The sequence below is a fragment of the Rutidosis leptorrhynchoides genome, chromosome 9 (assembly GCF_046630445.1).
Source record: "Rutidosis leptorrhynchoides isolate AG116_Rl617_1_P2 chromosome 9, CSIRO_AGI_Rlap_v1, whole genome shotgun sequence".
NCBI lineage: Eukaryota > Viridiplantae > Streptophyta > Magnoliopsida > Asterales > Asteraceae > Rutidosis > Rutidosis leptorrhynchoides.
This window is the reverse complement of record NC_092341.1, coordinates 270,200,159-270,216,922: the sequence shown is the minus strand read 5'-3', so window position 1 is coordinate 270,216,922 and position 16,764 is coordinate 270,200,159. Positions and strand designations below refer to the sequence as shown.

General features: G+C 32.8%; 2 protein-coding genes across 2 annotated transcripts in view; both read right to left on the bottom strand.

Moving 5' to 3' along the window:
* Positions 1 to 5,176, bottom strand: part of LOC139868758 (histone deacetylase 14, chloroplastic-like) — a 49,614-nt gene extending 44,438 nt beyond the window's left edge. The window contains exons 1-4 of the mRNA XM_071857100.1: positions 5,111 to 5,176; positions 4,716 to 4,974; positions 4,331 to 4,499; positions 4,162 to 4,190 (exon numbers count right to left, since the gene is read on the bottom strand). Of these exons, the coding sequence (XP_071713201.1) occupies positions 4,162 to 4,190; positions 4,331 to 4,499; positions 4,716 to 4,974; positions 5,111 to 5,176 (523 nt within the window). The remainder of the gene's footprint in view (positions 1 to 4,161; positions 4,191 to 4,330; positions 4,500 to 4,715; positions 4,975 to 5,110) is intronic.
* Positions 5,177 to 10,481: 5,305 nt separating this feature from the next.
* Positions 10,482 to 10,980, bottom strand: LOC139867584 (uncharacterized). The gene is made up of 2 exons (XM_071855951.1): positions 10,632 to 10,980; positions 10,482 to 10,542 (listed from the first exon to the last, which is right to left on the bottom strand). Exons 1-2 carry the CDS (start codon positions 10,960 to 10,962, stop codon positions 10,526 to 10,528), a joined length of 348 nt encoding a protein of 115 aa, XP_071712052.1. The 5' UTR covers positions 10,963 to 10,980; the 3' UTR covers positions 10,482 to 10,525.
* Between the last annotated feature and the right edge of the window lie 5,784 nt (positions 10,981 to 16,764).

The window sequence follows — 16,764 nt, the reverse complement described above, 5'->3', positions numbered from 1 at the left end:
TTCAAATTTCAATACATCCCATACATAGAGATAAAAATCATTCATACGGTGAACACCTGGTAACCGACATTAATAAGATGCATATAAGAATATCCCCTATCATTCCAGGACATCCATCGGACATGATAAAACAACATCGAAGTACTAAAGTATCCGCTACAACGGATGGGGTTTGTTGAGCCCAATAGATCTATCTTTAGGATTCGCGTCAATTAGTAGACTGGTTTACCAATTCTTAGGTTACCAAGTAAAAGGGGCATATTCGGCTTCGATCGTTCAACCATAGAAAGTAGTTTCATGTACTTGTGTCTATTTTGTAAATCATTTATAAAACTGCATGTATTCTCATTCCAAAATATTAGATTTTAAAAGTGGGACTATAACTCACTTTCACAGATTTTTACTTCATCGGGAAGTAAGACTTGGCCACTGGTCGATTCACGAACCTATAACAAATATGTACAGATATATCAAAGTATGTTCAAGATATATTTACAATATTTTTAATACGTTTTACTGTTTTAAGTTTATTAAGTCAGCTGTCCTCGTTAGTAACCTACATCTAGTTGTCCATAGTTAGATGTACAGAAATAAATCGATATATATTATCTTGAATCAAACCACGACCCAGTGTATACACGTCTCAGGCTAGATCACAACTCAAAGTATATATATTTTTGGAATCAACCTCAACCCTGTATAGCTAACTCCAACATTACTGCATATAGAGTGTCTATGGTTTTTCCAAATAATATATATAGATGGGTCGATATGATATGTCAAAACGTTTGCATACGTGTCTATGGTAACCAAAGATTACATAATATATTAGAATACATGTATAATACAATATAAGTTAGCTAGGATATGATTTGTATAGAATTGTTACAATATTTCCCTTAGCTACAACAATCAAAAAAAATATCCAATCTTGTTTTACCCATAACTTCTTCGATTTAAATCCGTTTTGAGTGAATCAAATTGCTATGGTTTCATATTGAACTCTATTTTATGAATTTAAACATAAAAAGTATAGGTTTATAGTTGGAAATATAATTTACAAGTCATTTTTGTAAGAGGTAGTCATTTCAGTCGAAAGAACGACGTCTTGATGACCATTTTGAAAAACATACTTCCACTTTGAGTTTAACCATGATTTTTGGATATAGTTTCATGTTCACAAGAAAAATCATTTTCCTATAAGAACAACTTTTAAATCAAAGTTTATCATAGTTTTTAATTATCAAACCCAAAACAGCCCGCGGTGTTACTACGACGGCATATGTCCGGTTTTACGGTGTTTTTCGTGTTTCCAGGTTTTAAATCATTAAGTTAGCATATCATATAGATATAGAACATATGTTTAGTTGATTTTAAAAGTCAAGTTAGAAGGATTAACTTTTGTTTGCGAACAAGTTTAGAATTAACTAAACTATGTTCTAGTGATTTCAAGTTTAAACCTTCGAATAAGGTAGTTTTATATATATGAATTGAATGATGTTATGAACATCATTACTACCTCAGGTTTTGTGGATAAACCTACTAGAAATGAGAAAAATATATCTAGCTTCAAAGGATCCTTGGATGGCTTGAAAGTTCTTGAAGCAGAATCATGACACGAAAACAAGTTCAAGTAAGATTTCCACTCGAAATAAGATTGTTATAGTTATAGAAATTGAATAAAAGTTTGAATATGAGTATTACCTTGTATTATAAAGATATCTTACTGTAAATAAGAAAGATTTCTTGAGGTTGGATGATCACTTTACAAGATTGGAAGTAAGCTAGCAAACTTGGAAGTATTCTTGATTTTATGAAACTAGAACTTATAGAATTTATGAAGAACACTTAGAACTTGAAGATAGAACTTGAGAGAGATCAATTAGATGAAGAAAATTGAAGAATGAAAGTGTTTGTAAGTGTTTTTGGTCGTTGGTATATGGATTAGATATAAAGGATGTGTAATTTTGTTTACATGTAAATAAGTCATGAATGATTACTAATATTTTTGTAATTTTATGAGATATTTCATGCTAGTTGCCAAATGATGGTTCCCACATGTGTTAGGTGACTCACATGGGCTGCTAAGAGCTGATCATTGGAGTGTATATACCAATAGTACATACATCTAAAAGTTGTGTATTGTACGAGTACGAATACAGGTGCATACAAGTAGAATTGTTGATGAAACTGAACGAGGATGTAATTGTAAGCATTTTTGTTAAGTAGAAGTATTTTGATAAGTGTCTTGAAGTCTTTCAAAAGTGTATGAATACATATTAAAACACTACATGTATATACATTTTAACTGAGTAGTTAAGTCATCGTTAGTCGTTACATGTAAATGTTGTTTTGAAACCTTTAGGTTAACGATCTTGTTAAGTGTTGTTAACCCATTGTTTATTATATCAAATGAGATGTTAAATTATTACGTTATCATGATATTATGATGTTTTAATATATCTTAATATGATATATATATATATATATATATATATATATATATATATATATATATATACAATTAAATGTCGTTACAACGATAATCGTTACATATATGCCTCGTTTCGAAATCATTAAGTTAGTAGTCTTGTGTTTACATATGTAATTCATTGTTAATATACTTAATGATATGTTTACTTATCATAATACCATGTTAACTATATATATATATATATATATATATATATATATATATATATATATATATATATATATATATGTTCTCACCATTTATATAAATGAGAACGTTCTCACTTGATCACATTTCTATATATATATATATATATATATATATATATCATCATATAGTTTTTACAAGTTTTAACGTTCGTGAATCACCGGTCAACTTTGGTGGTCAATTGTCTATATAAAACCTATTTTAATTAATCAAGTCTTAACAAGTTTGATTACTTAACATGTTGGAAACACTTAATCATGTAAATAACAATTTCATTTAATATATAAAAACATGGAAAAGTTCGGGTCACTACATAATTGGTGGTGGGTTTAGGTGGTATGAGATAGAAGGAGAAGTAACTGGGTGTGTTGAGTGTTCTCCATAACTATATGCTATGTATCATTTATATATATATATATATATATATATATATATATATATATATATATATATATATATATATATATATATATATATATATATATATATATATATATATATATATTATATATATGTAAAGATCAGATAGAATAGACAAGAAACATATTACATTACAACATACTTCTCAAATAGTAAAGCACAGTAATTCAAACAGTTAGCAGCCGGATGAATTGGATTCTTCTACCGACAGTTTTCCCACGAAGTGCTATATCGTGCCCATTGCTAAACAGTTAATGTATAAAAGTGTTCCCAAAAATCCCAAATTTTTAGATTAAATATATTTAATTATTTCACTCATTAACTGTTTGAAACCTGATCAAAAAGGTTCGGTAATTATTTATTTTCTGTACCAAATAATATGTACGGAGTACTAAAATTTAAACTAAAAAGATAAAAATATTTTTGACAAATCTAAAATCTTCGTAATCAATTTACATTCCAACTTTTATTTCATTCCTTCATGAACATGTACAATATCTATATTAAAACTAACAAAACATCAACCAAGTGTTACCGACGTTTACCAATTAAGCTCGAAATCATTCATTTTCCATTTACTCTCTCTATATATAATTAGTTTTAAATAACAAGATTTATCACATAAATATATATTATATATTTTTAAACAAATAGATTTAATATTATTTCATATATTTTCAAGTAGTATTTATATACATATTTATATACACACATATATATGTATATAAATATATATTTATAATAATAGTTTTCATTACCTTGCATATTATTTTACATATTTATTTCCAACAATTAACTCGTATATTATTTCAAATAATATTTCAAATTATTATTATTATTATTATTATTATATATATATATATATATATATATATATATATATATATATTTACAAATAGTTGTTTGTGAATCATCGAGAACAGCCGAAGTTCAATTGAATATATGAAACAGTTCAAAATTTTTGAGACTCAACCTAACAGACTTTGCTTATCATGTTGAAAATATTAAATCGTATCGAGAGTTTGGTTCAAAATTAGTCGAAATTTTCCGGGTCGTCACACCCGTGGGATCTACAGCATGTCCATCAAATCTATATATATAGGGAACAAAATGAAATTATTAACATAATTATCATTATCATTATTATTATTATGTACAAACAAACAAACAAATGCATGCATGTATGTGTTTAATGTCATGGTAATGTAGCTGGGGGTAGAAAATGGTTACCCAGCTGACACAATGATTATATCCGGTTTAAATTTTTGGCCACACGGTACAATGACCTCGTCAAACACATTTCGCATTGCGATATCACCGGAACCGTCTGGTAACGGCAAATTAAGTGTTGCCCCTTTACCACGCTTACTCCCAGTCTCATTATACTTGCGGTAACACGCTATTTCCTGATGATAATATATATATATATATATATATATATATATATATATATATATATATATATATATATATATATATAGCCAACATATTAATAAAACTATGATATGATGCCTTGATAACAAAGGACATACGTTCAAAAACAAGTCCATACATATCAACATTATTTTATTATGTTTGAGAATAGTAAGTAAATAAATAGATGGAAGTTTGTTACTTACACAATGAGTTGAAAGACCGAATATATCGGGGTCATCATAAAATGCATCATTAGTGGTATACAAGAAATGGACATCAAAATCGATGATCAAAACACGTTTTAGTCCGTAAACACGTTGAGCATATCGGGCTGCGATACCAGCATTTTCAAAATAACAACATCCCTCCATGGATCCCATCACACATACATGGTGAATAGGAGGTGGCATCAGCGCAAATCCAACTGGAGAGATTTTATTAATTTTTGAGGCCTCCACCTACAATTTCACCAATAATAATTAATACGGAATAATAATAATAAAAAAAGGTTCAATTATTTTATTAACCCAGTCATAATAACCAGAATGACCCCCAATCATAAACATACAACGATTTAGGTGAGACTAGACTTACCACAAAATCAACCAAGGATAGGCCTGCTCCAGCAGCAACAAACGAATCCTCATACGACTGCACCATCATTAATTTCAATATCGCAAAAAAGCATTATATACACATCTCTCTCTCTCTCTCTCTCTCAACACACACACACACACACCCATGTAATTGTGTTAAATGGCATCAAAATCATATAAAAGGATCTCCATGAAATAATATAAATGTTCTATTTGATCCCGGTTCAACAAACACACACACACACACACACACACACACATACATGCTTAAATTAAAACATAAGCAGAATAGTGGAAAATTATTATAGGTAAAAAAAAATGTAGATGTGCATGAAATTTTCTTATCGTGGCAGTGACATAATTGAACTCTGCCATATGAAAAGAGTATCTGTGTTTTCTGCGTTTTGAAGTCTTAACATCTTCCACTGCCTAAAAAAAACAGAAAAAGAAAAGATATATATAATATCATAAGAACATCGCACAATCTCATTATATAATTGATGGTAACTAATATGGCTACGCAATAATCATACAATCATCATGTTTGTCCAGACACCAAAAACTGATTTTTACGATATTTATAGACTCAATAATTACTTCCAACACGTAACTTAGTGATGGAAAACCGTGTGTACTTTTCAATGAGATTAACGGAGATTAACGCAGCGGATAGTTAAAATAAACTTATTTTACATTACAAAACATACACACGATTAACGGTTCCATTAGATCCAATTACACCACTAATAATTGTCAAAATATATAAATTCACAAAGTGAGTTAACGATATACCTTTCTTGAAGAAACTGATGAACAGAGAGAAACCTACGATCAAAGGTATGACCGTCTCTTTGGATAGTCCACACTACACTTCAAACGACCGCCAATGGATGCTAGTCCAATACCCAAGTAACAAATTAATCAACTATTGATTAATTGTATGAATCAATTAATAATACACATTCGTTCGTTTGAAAAGAATATAAATAAGTTTGATATGGTATTTGATCTTTGTACGTCAACCAAAACCAAAAAAAGAATCGGTAGTTTCTTTTGGTTTTCTTTTCCTTTTTATCACTACCTCCTAGAACAAAAGATCCCATCTATTTATTGAACAACTTTGTAAATCAGTAACAATAAAGTATAATACTTTCTTTCCATTTTGCTTTACAGGTACATATCCACATGTTCCTTTCTTTCTTTTTTTTGACCCAACTAATACACTAGCCGAAAGCACTATATATATATATTCTGTTATTTCTAAATGGTCATGTTGGGTTTTAAAAACAAAAGGATAAGGAGTAGTATGATATTATTAAATAAGATATTAAATCTCTTATTTAATTAATAGTTAATTCATATAAATTAATTACTCAATTAATTAATACATAATTAATTATTTTACTTGTTTCGTTACTTGAATAATATATATACATCATATATATATTTCATTTGACGTCTAGGTGTATGTGTGTGTGACCCCGAAGGCTCAAATGAATTTAGCCATATAGTTATATGTTGTGTCTTGCACATTAATCCTACAGACTCCCACGTGTGCATGGTATAACCCCAGTTAACTATACAAACAATGGATAGCGTCTAGCAACACACCATTGTCCCTAAATTCACGTGAGGATAGTTTCTCATAACTGCTTATAGTAAGTGTTAAATGTCATTCGTCCTTTTGTTTCAGATACTTTAGTTAAACTTGAGATATGGATCATCGGTCATTCTCATTCATTTAACAATTTTATTTCTCGATCTTAGAACTGAATTAGATCACCAAATTAATTAAGTATCATCTTAATTACATCTGGGTGCGGCCACACAAATATCTTATTCATTCATCGAGGAGCTCAAAAGTATCTAACTCCAAACATTTTGGAGGAACAAATCCTATATTGCATACACGTGTCTCTCACGAGCTTTACATTATACCCAATAATGGCCTTTATTACAACCTTATTCAGGACAGCATTTAACCATATCAAAGTACAATATTTCACACATCAAAACCGGCGTGCATCTCAAGTTTAAGGACATAAAAACATAATCACTAAAAGATTCACTACTGACAACCATCCATGTAGTGATATCTCGGTTGGGTCATTCCAATATTCATCATCAATGAATACATATGAATTTTGGTCTCTACAAGTTAACTATTTATCATCAATAAATATAAACCAAAACTTCATATTAATCTTAATTCATGTTATTCCCATAACATGATCGATTATGGAGATTTTGAATAATCAACAATTACTCATGGATTAAACATGCTAATATAGAACATAGTGTTATAAATGAAAATGATCATACCATCAATATATCAATTCATTATGATAAAACTGTTTAATGTTCCAAAAATATCCAAATACTAAATTACAAATTAAAAAGATCAGCAGCATAACGAAGTCCAATACTACTAGCATGATCATCATGCTTGTTGTGTGTCATGGGCTTCGTGAACGGGTCAGCCACATTATCATTTGTATGAACCTTAAGAATACTAATATCATTCCTCTCAACGACTTCTTGAATGTAGTCAAACTTTCGAAGAATGTGTCTGCTACCTTTACGTACACGTGATTCTTTCGCAAGTATAATAGCACTTGAATTATCACAGTACATTTCCATAGGGGATTCAATGCTGGGAACTACTCCGAGTTCAGCAATAAACTTCCTAATCCAGACAGCTTCTTGAGCAGCTTCTGAGGCAGCAATGTATTCTGCTTCCGTTGTAGACTGTGCAACTGTGGTCTACTTTGAGCTTCTCCAATCAACTGCCCCGCTATTCATGACAAAGACATACCCTGACTGGGATCGGGAATCATCTCGATCAGTTTGGAAGCTAGCATCTGTATAACATCTAATACTCAACTCTTCTTCCAAACCACCGTAAACCAAGAACATATCTTTAGTTCTCCGCAAATACTTAAGAATGCTCTTAACAGCAATCCAATGTTCTTCACCTGGATTCTGTTGATAACGACTCGTCAAAAAACTCAAAGCTAACGAGACATCAGGTCTAGTACATAACATAGCATACATAATGGATCCTATAGCCGAAGCATAAGGAACACATTTCATTCGTCTTATCTCATCAGGTGTGATAGGACTTTGAGACTTGCTCAAGGTTATGCCCTTTTGCATGGGCAATGCTCCGCGCTTGGAGTTTTGCATGTTAAATCTTCGTAAGATTTTGTCAATGTATGTACTTTGACTCAAACCAATAAGCCTTTTGGATCTATTTCTATAGATCCTGATTCCTAAAATATACTTAGCTTCTCCAAGATCTTTCATGGCAAAACATTTTCCAAGCCAAGATTTGACATCTTGCAAAGTTGGAATGTCATTTCCAATAAGTAGTATGTCATCAACATACAAGATCAAGAAGACAACTTTGCTCCCACTAGCTCTAATGTAAACACAGGGCTCATCTTGGTTTTGAGAAAAACCAAACTCTTTGATTTTCTGATCAAACTTAAGATTCCAGCTCTTGGATGCTTACTTTAATCCATAAATGGATTTTAGAAGCTTGCATACTTTATTAGGATGCTTTGGATTTACAAACCCTTCCGGCTGAACCATATATACGTCCTCACTTAGGTCGCCATTTAGGAAAGCGGTTTTCACATCCATTTGCCATATTTCATAATTATGAAAAGCTGCTATGGCAATAAGTATCCTAATTGACTTAATGCTCGCGACTGGTGAATAAGTTTCCTCATAATCAATTCCTTGAGTTTGAGTATAACCTTTTGCCACCAATCGAGCCTTAAAAGTGTTTACATTACCGTCCATGTCAACCTTCTTCTTGTAGACCCATTTACACCCAACTGGTTTACAATTGGGTGGAAGATCAATCAAGTCCCATACTTGATTTTCTTTCATGGACTGCATCTCTGTATTCATAGCATCTCCCCATTTTTCAGATTCTAAACCTGATATGGCCTCACGGTAGCTAGAGGGTTCATCATAATCCCCTAGATGAGATTCATCTGAATTAATCAGAAGATTTAACTTCTCAGGTCGATGAGGAGTTCTACTAGATCTACGAATTATAGGTGCAACACGTTCTGGCTCATCAACAATGTGCTCAGCTTCAACGTGTGGATAACTAGTGCCTTCAAAAGGTATGTTACCTTGTGATTCTTGAATTTCTTCAAGATCTACTTTACTCCCACTGACTTCTTGTAAGAGAAGATCTCTTTCAAAGAATTCAGCAAACCGAGCAGTAAACACTTTATTTTCAGCTTGGTAGTAAAAGTAGTAACCCATTGTTTCCTTTAGGTATCCCACAAAGTGACATTTGATACCTCTGGGTTCTAACTTGTTTGAAGTGTCACGTTTCACATACGCTTCACAACCCCAGACTTTCAAATAAGACAACTTAGGACTCTTTCCATGCCATAACTCATATGGTATCTTATCTACCTTCTTGGTTGGAACCATATTGAGTATGCGTGCAGCAGACTCTAATGCATAACCCCAAAAAGACATCGGTAGAGTAGTTAGACTCATCATAGATCGAACCATATCAAGTAAAGTTCGATTCCTCCGCTCCGACACACCATTGTGCTGTGGTGTATAAGGTGGAGTGAATTGTGAGACAATCCCACAATTCTTCAGGTGGTCCAAAAACTCTTGACTCATATATTCCCCTCCCCGATCAGAACGAAGGGCTTTAATGGTCTTTCCAAGTTGATTCTCTACTTCATTTTGGAAGATTTTGAACGTTTCAAAAACTTCATGTTTATGTTTCAGCAAGTAAACATAACCATATCTACTATAATCATCAGTAAATGTAACGAAGTATGTTTCACCATTTCTAGACATAGTTCTAAAAGGGCCACATACATCAGTATGTATTAGTCCTAAAAGATCTTTAGCTCTTTCACCTAAACCGGAGAAAGGAGCCTTTGTCATCTTTCCACATAAACATGACTCGCATACATCAAATGACTCAGAGCCAGTTGATTCCAAAATCCCATCAGATTGGAGTTTTGAAATGCGTTGTTTGTTTATATGACGAAGACGACAATGCCATAGATAGGTATTATTCAAGTCTTTCTTGACTCGTTTGGAAGTACATGTATATACAGAATTATTATTTGAAATTACACCATGCATATCAATTTCAAAAATACCATCACGTGGAATAGCATTAAAATAAAATACATTATTCTTAGAAACTGAAATACCAAAGTGCGTAAATGTAAGTTCAAAACCAACATTTTTCAAAAGAGAAACTGAAATTACTTTGCTCGTAATACTAGGAGCATAATGACATTGTTCCAACAAAACAATAAGACCACTAGGTAGAGTAAGCTCATAGGTGCCAATAGCTTCGACTGCAGCTCGAGCCTCATTGCCCACTCTTAATTCTAGTGTGTTGTTCTTCAGTCTCTTACTTCTTCTCATTCCCTGCATATTGTTACAGATGTGAGTACCACAACCAGTATCAAAAATCCAGGAATCACTAGAAAAAGTATATAACTGTATATGAAATATACCTGATTTGCTAGTCTGGCCAGCTTTGCCTTTTCTCAACTCAGATAGGTAGGAAGGACAGTTCCTCCTCCAGTGGCCAACTTTTCCACAGTGGAAACATTCAGCGTCTTTCACTGGGTTTTCTTTCTTGGGAGGTGGTGGAATCTTTTTCTTAGCAATTGACTTGCCTTTTCCTTTTCCCCAAGTTTTTGGCTTATTCTTTCTCACTCTACCTTCCCTAATCATAAGGACACCTGGATTGGAAACCTTATATGGAATATCCTGTTCAGCAGTTTTGAGCATCGAGTGCACCTCTGCCAGAGATTTCTCCCAACCTTGCATATTGTAATTCATCACAAATTGGTGATACGATTTTGGTAGTGAAACCAAAACCATGTTCACGGCCAAGTTAGGCGGCAAGGTAGTTCCAAGTTTTTCCAATCGGTCAATGTAGCTTTTCATTTTTAAGACATGAGAACTCACTGATTGACCCTCCTCCATTTTGCATGTTTGAAGAAGCTTATAAGTTTCATATAACTCTTGACTAGCCTGTTTCTGAAACATATTTTTCAGCTCAGTCATCATATCATATGCTGTACGATCTTCCATTTCCTTTTGGAGGTCAGAAGTCATACTAGCAAGCATGATTAAAGCTATCTTCTCTTGCTCATCAAACAACTTCTGATAAGCATTCTTTTGAGCAGCAGTAGCTGTCTCAGGAGGAGCTTCGGGTAAGGGTTCTTCAATTTTGTTCAACTTCCCTTCAAATTTGAGAACAATTCTCAGGTTGCGGTGCCAATCGAGAAAGTTTAAACCATTAAGTTTCTCCTTCTCCAACAAAGAACGGAGGTTGATTTGGTTTACGTTTTGATTGTTTGACATCTACAAGAGAACAAGATTCAATTTTAGTATTTTCGATATTGTACTTTAATAAATTAATTTACCCAAGTTTTAATATATTTAAAAATAATTAATTTACGAAAGCCTAAGATCCACATAGAGGTTCCATAACTACATCTGTTGATCAGCTAGCAGTTATAGAGTCTACCGGTAGGTAGCGAGTACCAATTGCATCACAGATACAACTCTTAGATCTTTATGGGACCCTGAGATATGTGTAGTCTAACAAACCACTATTATCTATTGGCATGTTTGTCCCATCCTTGCCTCGATCTCAGGTCTCACCGTGAATACGATTAAGTCGTCCAATTTAGAAACAGTGGAAATTCAGCCTAGTCTCACTCGTAACTGAAAATTCACCTCGTGGCTATAATTCGATTAGGTCTCACCGTAATCAAAAAATAACGAGGAGTGTTTGCAAGCTCATTGGATGGCATGACTTAAATTTGACTGGTATTTTAAAAATGTTTGTGTTAACGAATAATGCATGCACACAAGATTCGCTACAATTTGTTAAAAAACATTTTAACCAATTTTATATATGTCGATCGTGTTTATGCGTCAAGTTTGTTATTTTATTTTATATAAAAAAAAATAACAAATACACACTGTGTATCATTTTAAAACATTTTTAAAAGATGTTGCTCATATATATTATTTGAGTTTCAAAAAATATTTAACTTTAAACTCGTTAGAGTTTAACTTTTTAAAATCATCAATTTTAACCTTTGAAACTCGTTACTAGTTTTATTTGATGTTTTCATCAAAAAACATTTAACATATATTATAATCAACAATTAAATATAAATGCGTAAAAATAAAACACAACCATACCATGCATCACACACACATAGCCTAGCCCAAAAATCCTATACTTGATCCCATGAGCCGACATGGGATCAAGAGGTCAAACTAAGGGTAATATCGTAGCTCCCACTTGATTCAAGAATCAAGTGAAAACTTGACAAACGCCATTGTTGTCAACTTGACCTGTTCGCCATCTTCTAAGCCAAAAGCATGTTGTATTTTATCTTCAATCTTCATCTTGTTACATTTATTTAAATTTGAAAATACAACTAAACTAGTACTTTTACAAATTGAAATAAACTTAAATACAATACTATGAAAATGGAAAATAAATATAATACAATTTTGGCTTCAAAATGGCCTTATAATACAAATAATCAACATGACACAATATTGCTGTAATCAACAATCACAACAATCATACATAGGCCGGGGCATTATGGGCTATGTGTGCAATCACAATTCTAATAACTACATTATTAAAAACTACATATGGCTTGTCCATGGTTACAATGCATGTGTACAACCATGGAATGAAATAAACAACAATTATTCAAGCCATAATAAATAAATTCAAAATTTATAACAGTGATATTTTTCAGATCTTATTTGTGCGTCATGAGATTTAATTTAAAACAAACATGTTGAAATTATAAAAAAAAAGTTTTTACTTTTTACCATCTCACAAAACTAGATCTGAGAAAATCACGTGACAATTAAAATGGTGTAAAAGCGGCTCGGATACCACTGATGGAAAACCGTGTGTACTTTTCAATGAGATTAACGGAGATTAACGCAGCGGATAGTTAAAATAAACTTATTTTACATTACAAAACATACACACGATTAACGGTTCCATTAGATTCAATTACACCACTAATAATTGTCAAAATATATAAATTCACAAAGTGAGTTAACGATATACCTTTCTTGAAGAAACTGATGAACAGAGAGAAACCTACGATCAAAGGTATGACCGTCTCTTTGGATAGTCCACACTACACTTCAAACGACCGCCAATGGATGCTAGTCCAATACCTAAGTAACAAATTAATCAACTATTGATTAATTGTATGAATCAATTAATAATACACATTCGTTCGTTTGAAAAGAATATAAATAAGTTTGATATGGTATTTGATCTTTGTACGTCAACCAAAACCAAAAAAAGAATCGGTAGTTTCTTTTGGTTTTCTTTTCCTTTTTATCACTACCTCCTAGAACAAAAGATCCCATCTATTTATTGAACAACTTTGTAAATCAGTAACAATAAAGTATAATACTTTCTTTCCATTTTGCTTTACAGGTACATATCCACATGTTCCTTTCTTTCTTTTTTTTACCGAACTAATACACTAGCCGAAAGCACTATATATATATATATATATATATTCTGTTATTTCTAAATGGTCATGTTGGGTTTTAAAAACAAAAGGATAAGGAGTAGTATGATATTATTAAATAAGATATTAAATCTCTTATTTAAATAATAGTTAATTCATATAAATTAATTACTCAATTAATTAATACATAATTAATTATTTTACTTGTTTCGTTACTTGAATAATATATATACATCATATATATATTTCATTTGACGTCTAGGTGTATGTGTGTGTGACCCCGAAGGCTCAAATGAATTTAGCCATATAGTTATATGTTGTACCTTGCACATTAATCCTAAACTTAGAACTCGCAACTTCAAAATATTAAAATGCTATTCAAATGTTATTTCTTACAAAACGACCTGAAAACAAAATTAGAATTGAATTACTGGTGATGTACAATTTTGGCCCAGAGATTTTCTTGATATTCATTAAATGTCCCCAAATTCCGTTAATTACAACACATATCCTCATGGTTATAGTTTTCCCCAGATTCTTGTTGTTGCTGAGTCATCATACAACAACAACACCCAATCCCACAAATGTAATATATGTGAATGACATATATGTGAAGTATCAAATCAAAATAGCTCCCTTAATATAAATGAATGAATAACTAGTCTACTACTCAATTGTAATTTGACACAAAACTTAGAGAAAAAAAAAATATCTACTATGAGTAAAGGTTAATTGCAGGAAATATATTATTAGTTACCTTCTCGAGATGAAGATGATAATATTTGTGATGCACGCTTCTTATATCTTGCAATGTAGCTTTTCTAAAACTATTATTAAGTTGAATGACCTCAGATCCTCGAAACTGCAAGGATATATCAGAACTCATTTCAGTAAAAAAAAAAAAAAGTACATATTTAATCACAACATCAATCAATGTAATGTAGCGTACCTCTGGAGTGAGTTTTGCTTCTTCGAGAGCACTCAAAATAGAAGGAACTCTTGCACTGCGTCGTAGGTCAAGCTCCTGTAAATGGAAACTTTTTATCATTTACAAACAATTGTTGAATTTATCTATGTTATTATACACTTATAATAATAGCAGAGAGGATTAGAAAATGGATAATGCACGAGTGGAGTATACCTCCTTTTTTTGATGATCGGTAGGATGATGAGCAGCTGCTGAATACTTTGTCCTTATGGACATAAACGACCGACCATCTGCAGCAACACATGAAACAGAATTATTATTATAATAATTATTATTATTCAGTTTATAACACTCAAAGAGAGCTTGATTTTTCATTGTTTGAATTAACTGCTTCCAAATTGAGTGAGGACTAAGAGCACTCCCAATGGAGTAGTTACTCCATGCTTAGTCCTGGGTGCCACATCAGCGCCACATCAACACTTCCTCGCAAAGACTAAACCGAGGACTAAACACTCCCAACAGTGACACTCCTTCCCCAAATAAATTAAACTTACTAAATTAATTAATTATTTTTTTTTTTTTGAACGACAATTATATTAAAAGAAAACTAGCAAGAAGCTAGACAAAAACAAAAATGAAAAAATAAATTACAAAGGGCATAGAAGCCAATCATTCCATGACGGAGCAATTTTGCTTCTAGCTTTTAACCAAGAATAGGAAGACAATCGGATACTATCAAATAAGTCTCTTCTCTTGATCGTGTTAGAGCCAAAGAGGTTGTCATTTCTGAAGCGCCAAATCCACCACATTGTTGTGACAAAGATACAAAATAGACGGGAATTAGAAGCCGAAGGAGCTGCGAAGTAATCAAGCCAAGTAAACAGGTCTTCTAAGAAATCGAAATTAGGCCAACGAACATCCGTCCAGATCTTCACCCGAGTCCAAATCGATGTTGCTAGGTTACACATGATGAACGTGTGATCTCTCGATTCACCACCCACATAACAAGTAGGACAGATAACCGAGGGGATGTCTAAACCTCTAAAGTAAAGGTTAATTCTTGTTGGAAGCCGATCAAGAACCAACCGCCACAAAAATACATTGATCTTGATAGGAAGAAACCGGTGCCATCTTGTACATTGATTCGTTGCAGGAAGATATAACTCATCTAAAAATATTCTTGTGCTTTTAACCGAGAAATTCCCGTCTGAAGCAATATTCCAAACCCACTTATCAATCGACTCAGAAATAGAAACATTCGTAAGAAGATGCAAAAGTTGATCCAGTTGCGCACGAGTGTTAGTAGGAGTCCTCGTCCAACTCCAATCCCAAGAGACACCATTCCAATGATCATTAACACTGCTATTCGGGTTCGATGCTAGACGATAAAGTCTATTGAATTTAGAGGCAAGTGTCATATCACCGAGCCAAAGATCATGCCAGAACCATGTATTACAACCATTACCAATGACACGTTTCAACGTGTCAGTCGGAATATGGTTCGAAGCTTTCAACGAGTTGAACAAAGTTACAATGTTATGCCACGCACCATTTGTTTTGCACCGGTTTCCAACTCCATAATCGGCACCATGAATGGCTACCACGAGTTTAGCCCACAAAGATTCTGGATTATTAGCAATTCTCCACATCCACTTAAGAAGAAGAGCGTGATTGAACGCCTTGAGACTAGAGATTCCCAAACCACATTTATCTCTATCCGCAAGAATCGAGTCCCACTTCACCCACGCCATCTTCCGGGTATTACAGTCACCTCCCCAAAAGAACTTTGCTCGGATTGATTCAATAGTATTTATAACGGAAACTGGCGCACGAAATAAGGAAAAAAGATAAATACCGATGCTTCCTAGAACAGATTTGATCAAGGTCAATCTCCCCCCGATGGACAAAAGATGAGCCGACCATGAAGACAAGCGAGATCGATAATTGTCAACAACTTTCGACCAACTTGAAATGCGATTCATATTTGCTCCCATTAAGAACCCAAGGAACGTGAATGGGAATGTGCCATACAAGCACCCTACACGAGAAGCCAAAGCAGACACTTGATCCTCCGAGATACCAACACCAAATAACGAAGACTTGTTAAAGTTAATCTTAAGACCCGATTCTCTAAAGAATTATTGTTAAAGTTAATCTTAAGATACTAAATTAATTAAT

Excerpts from the sequence above, each read along its gene's own strand:
- LOC139867584 (XM_071855951.1), bottom strand. The coding sequence starts at position 10,962 with ATGAATTACAATATGCAAGGTTGGGAGAAATCTCTGGCAGAGGTGCAC.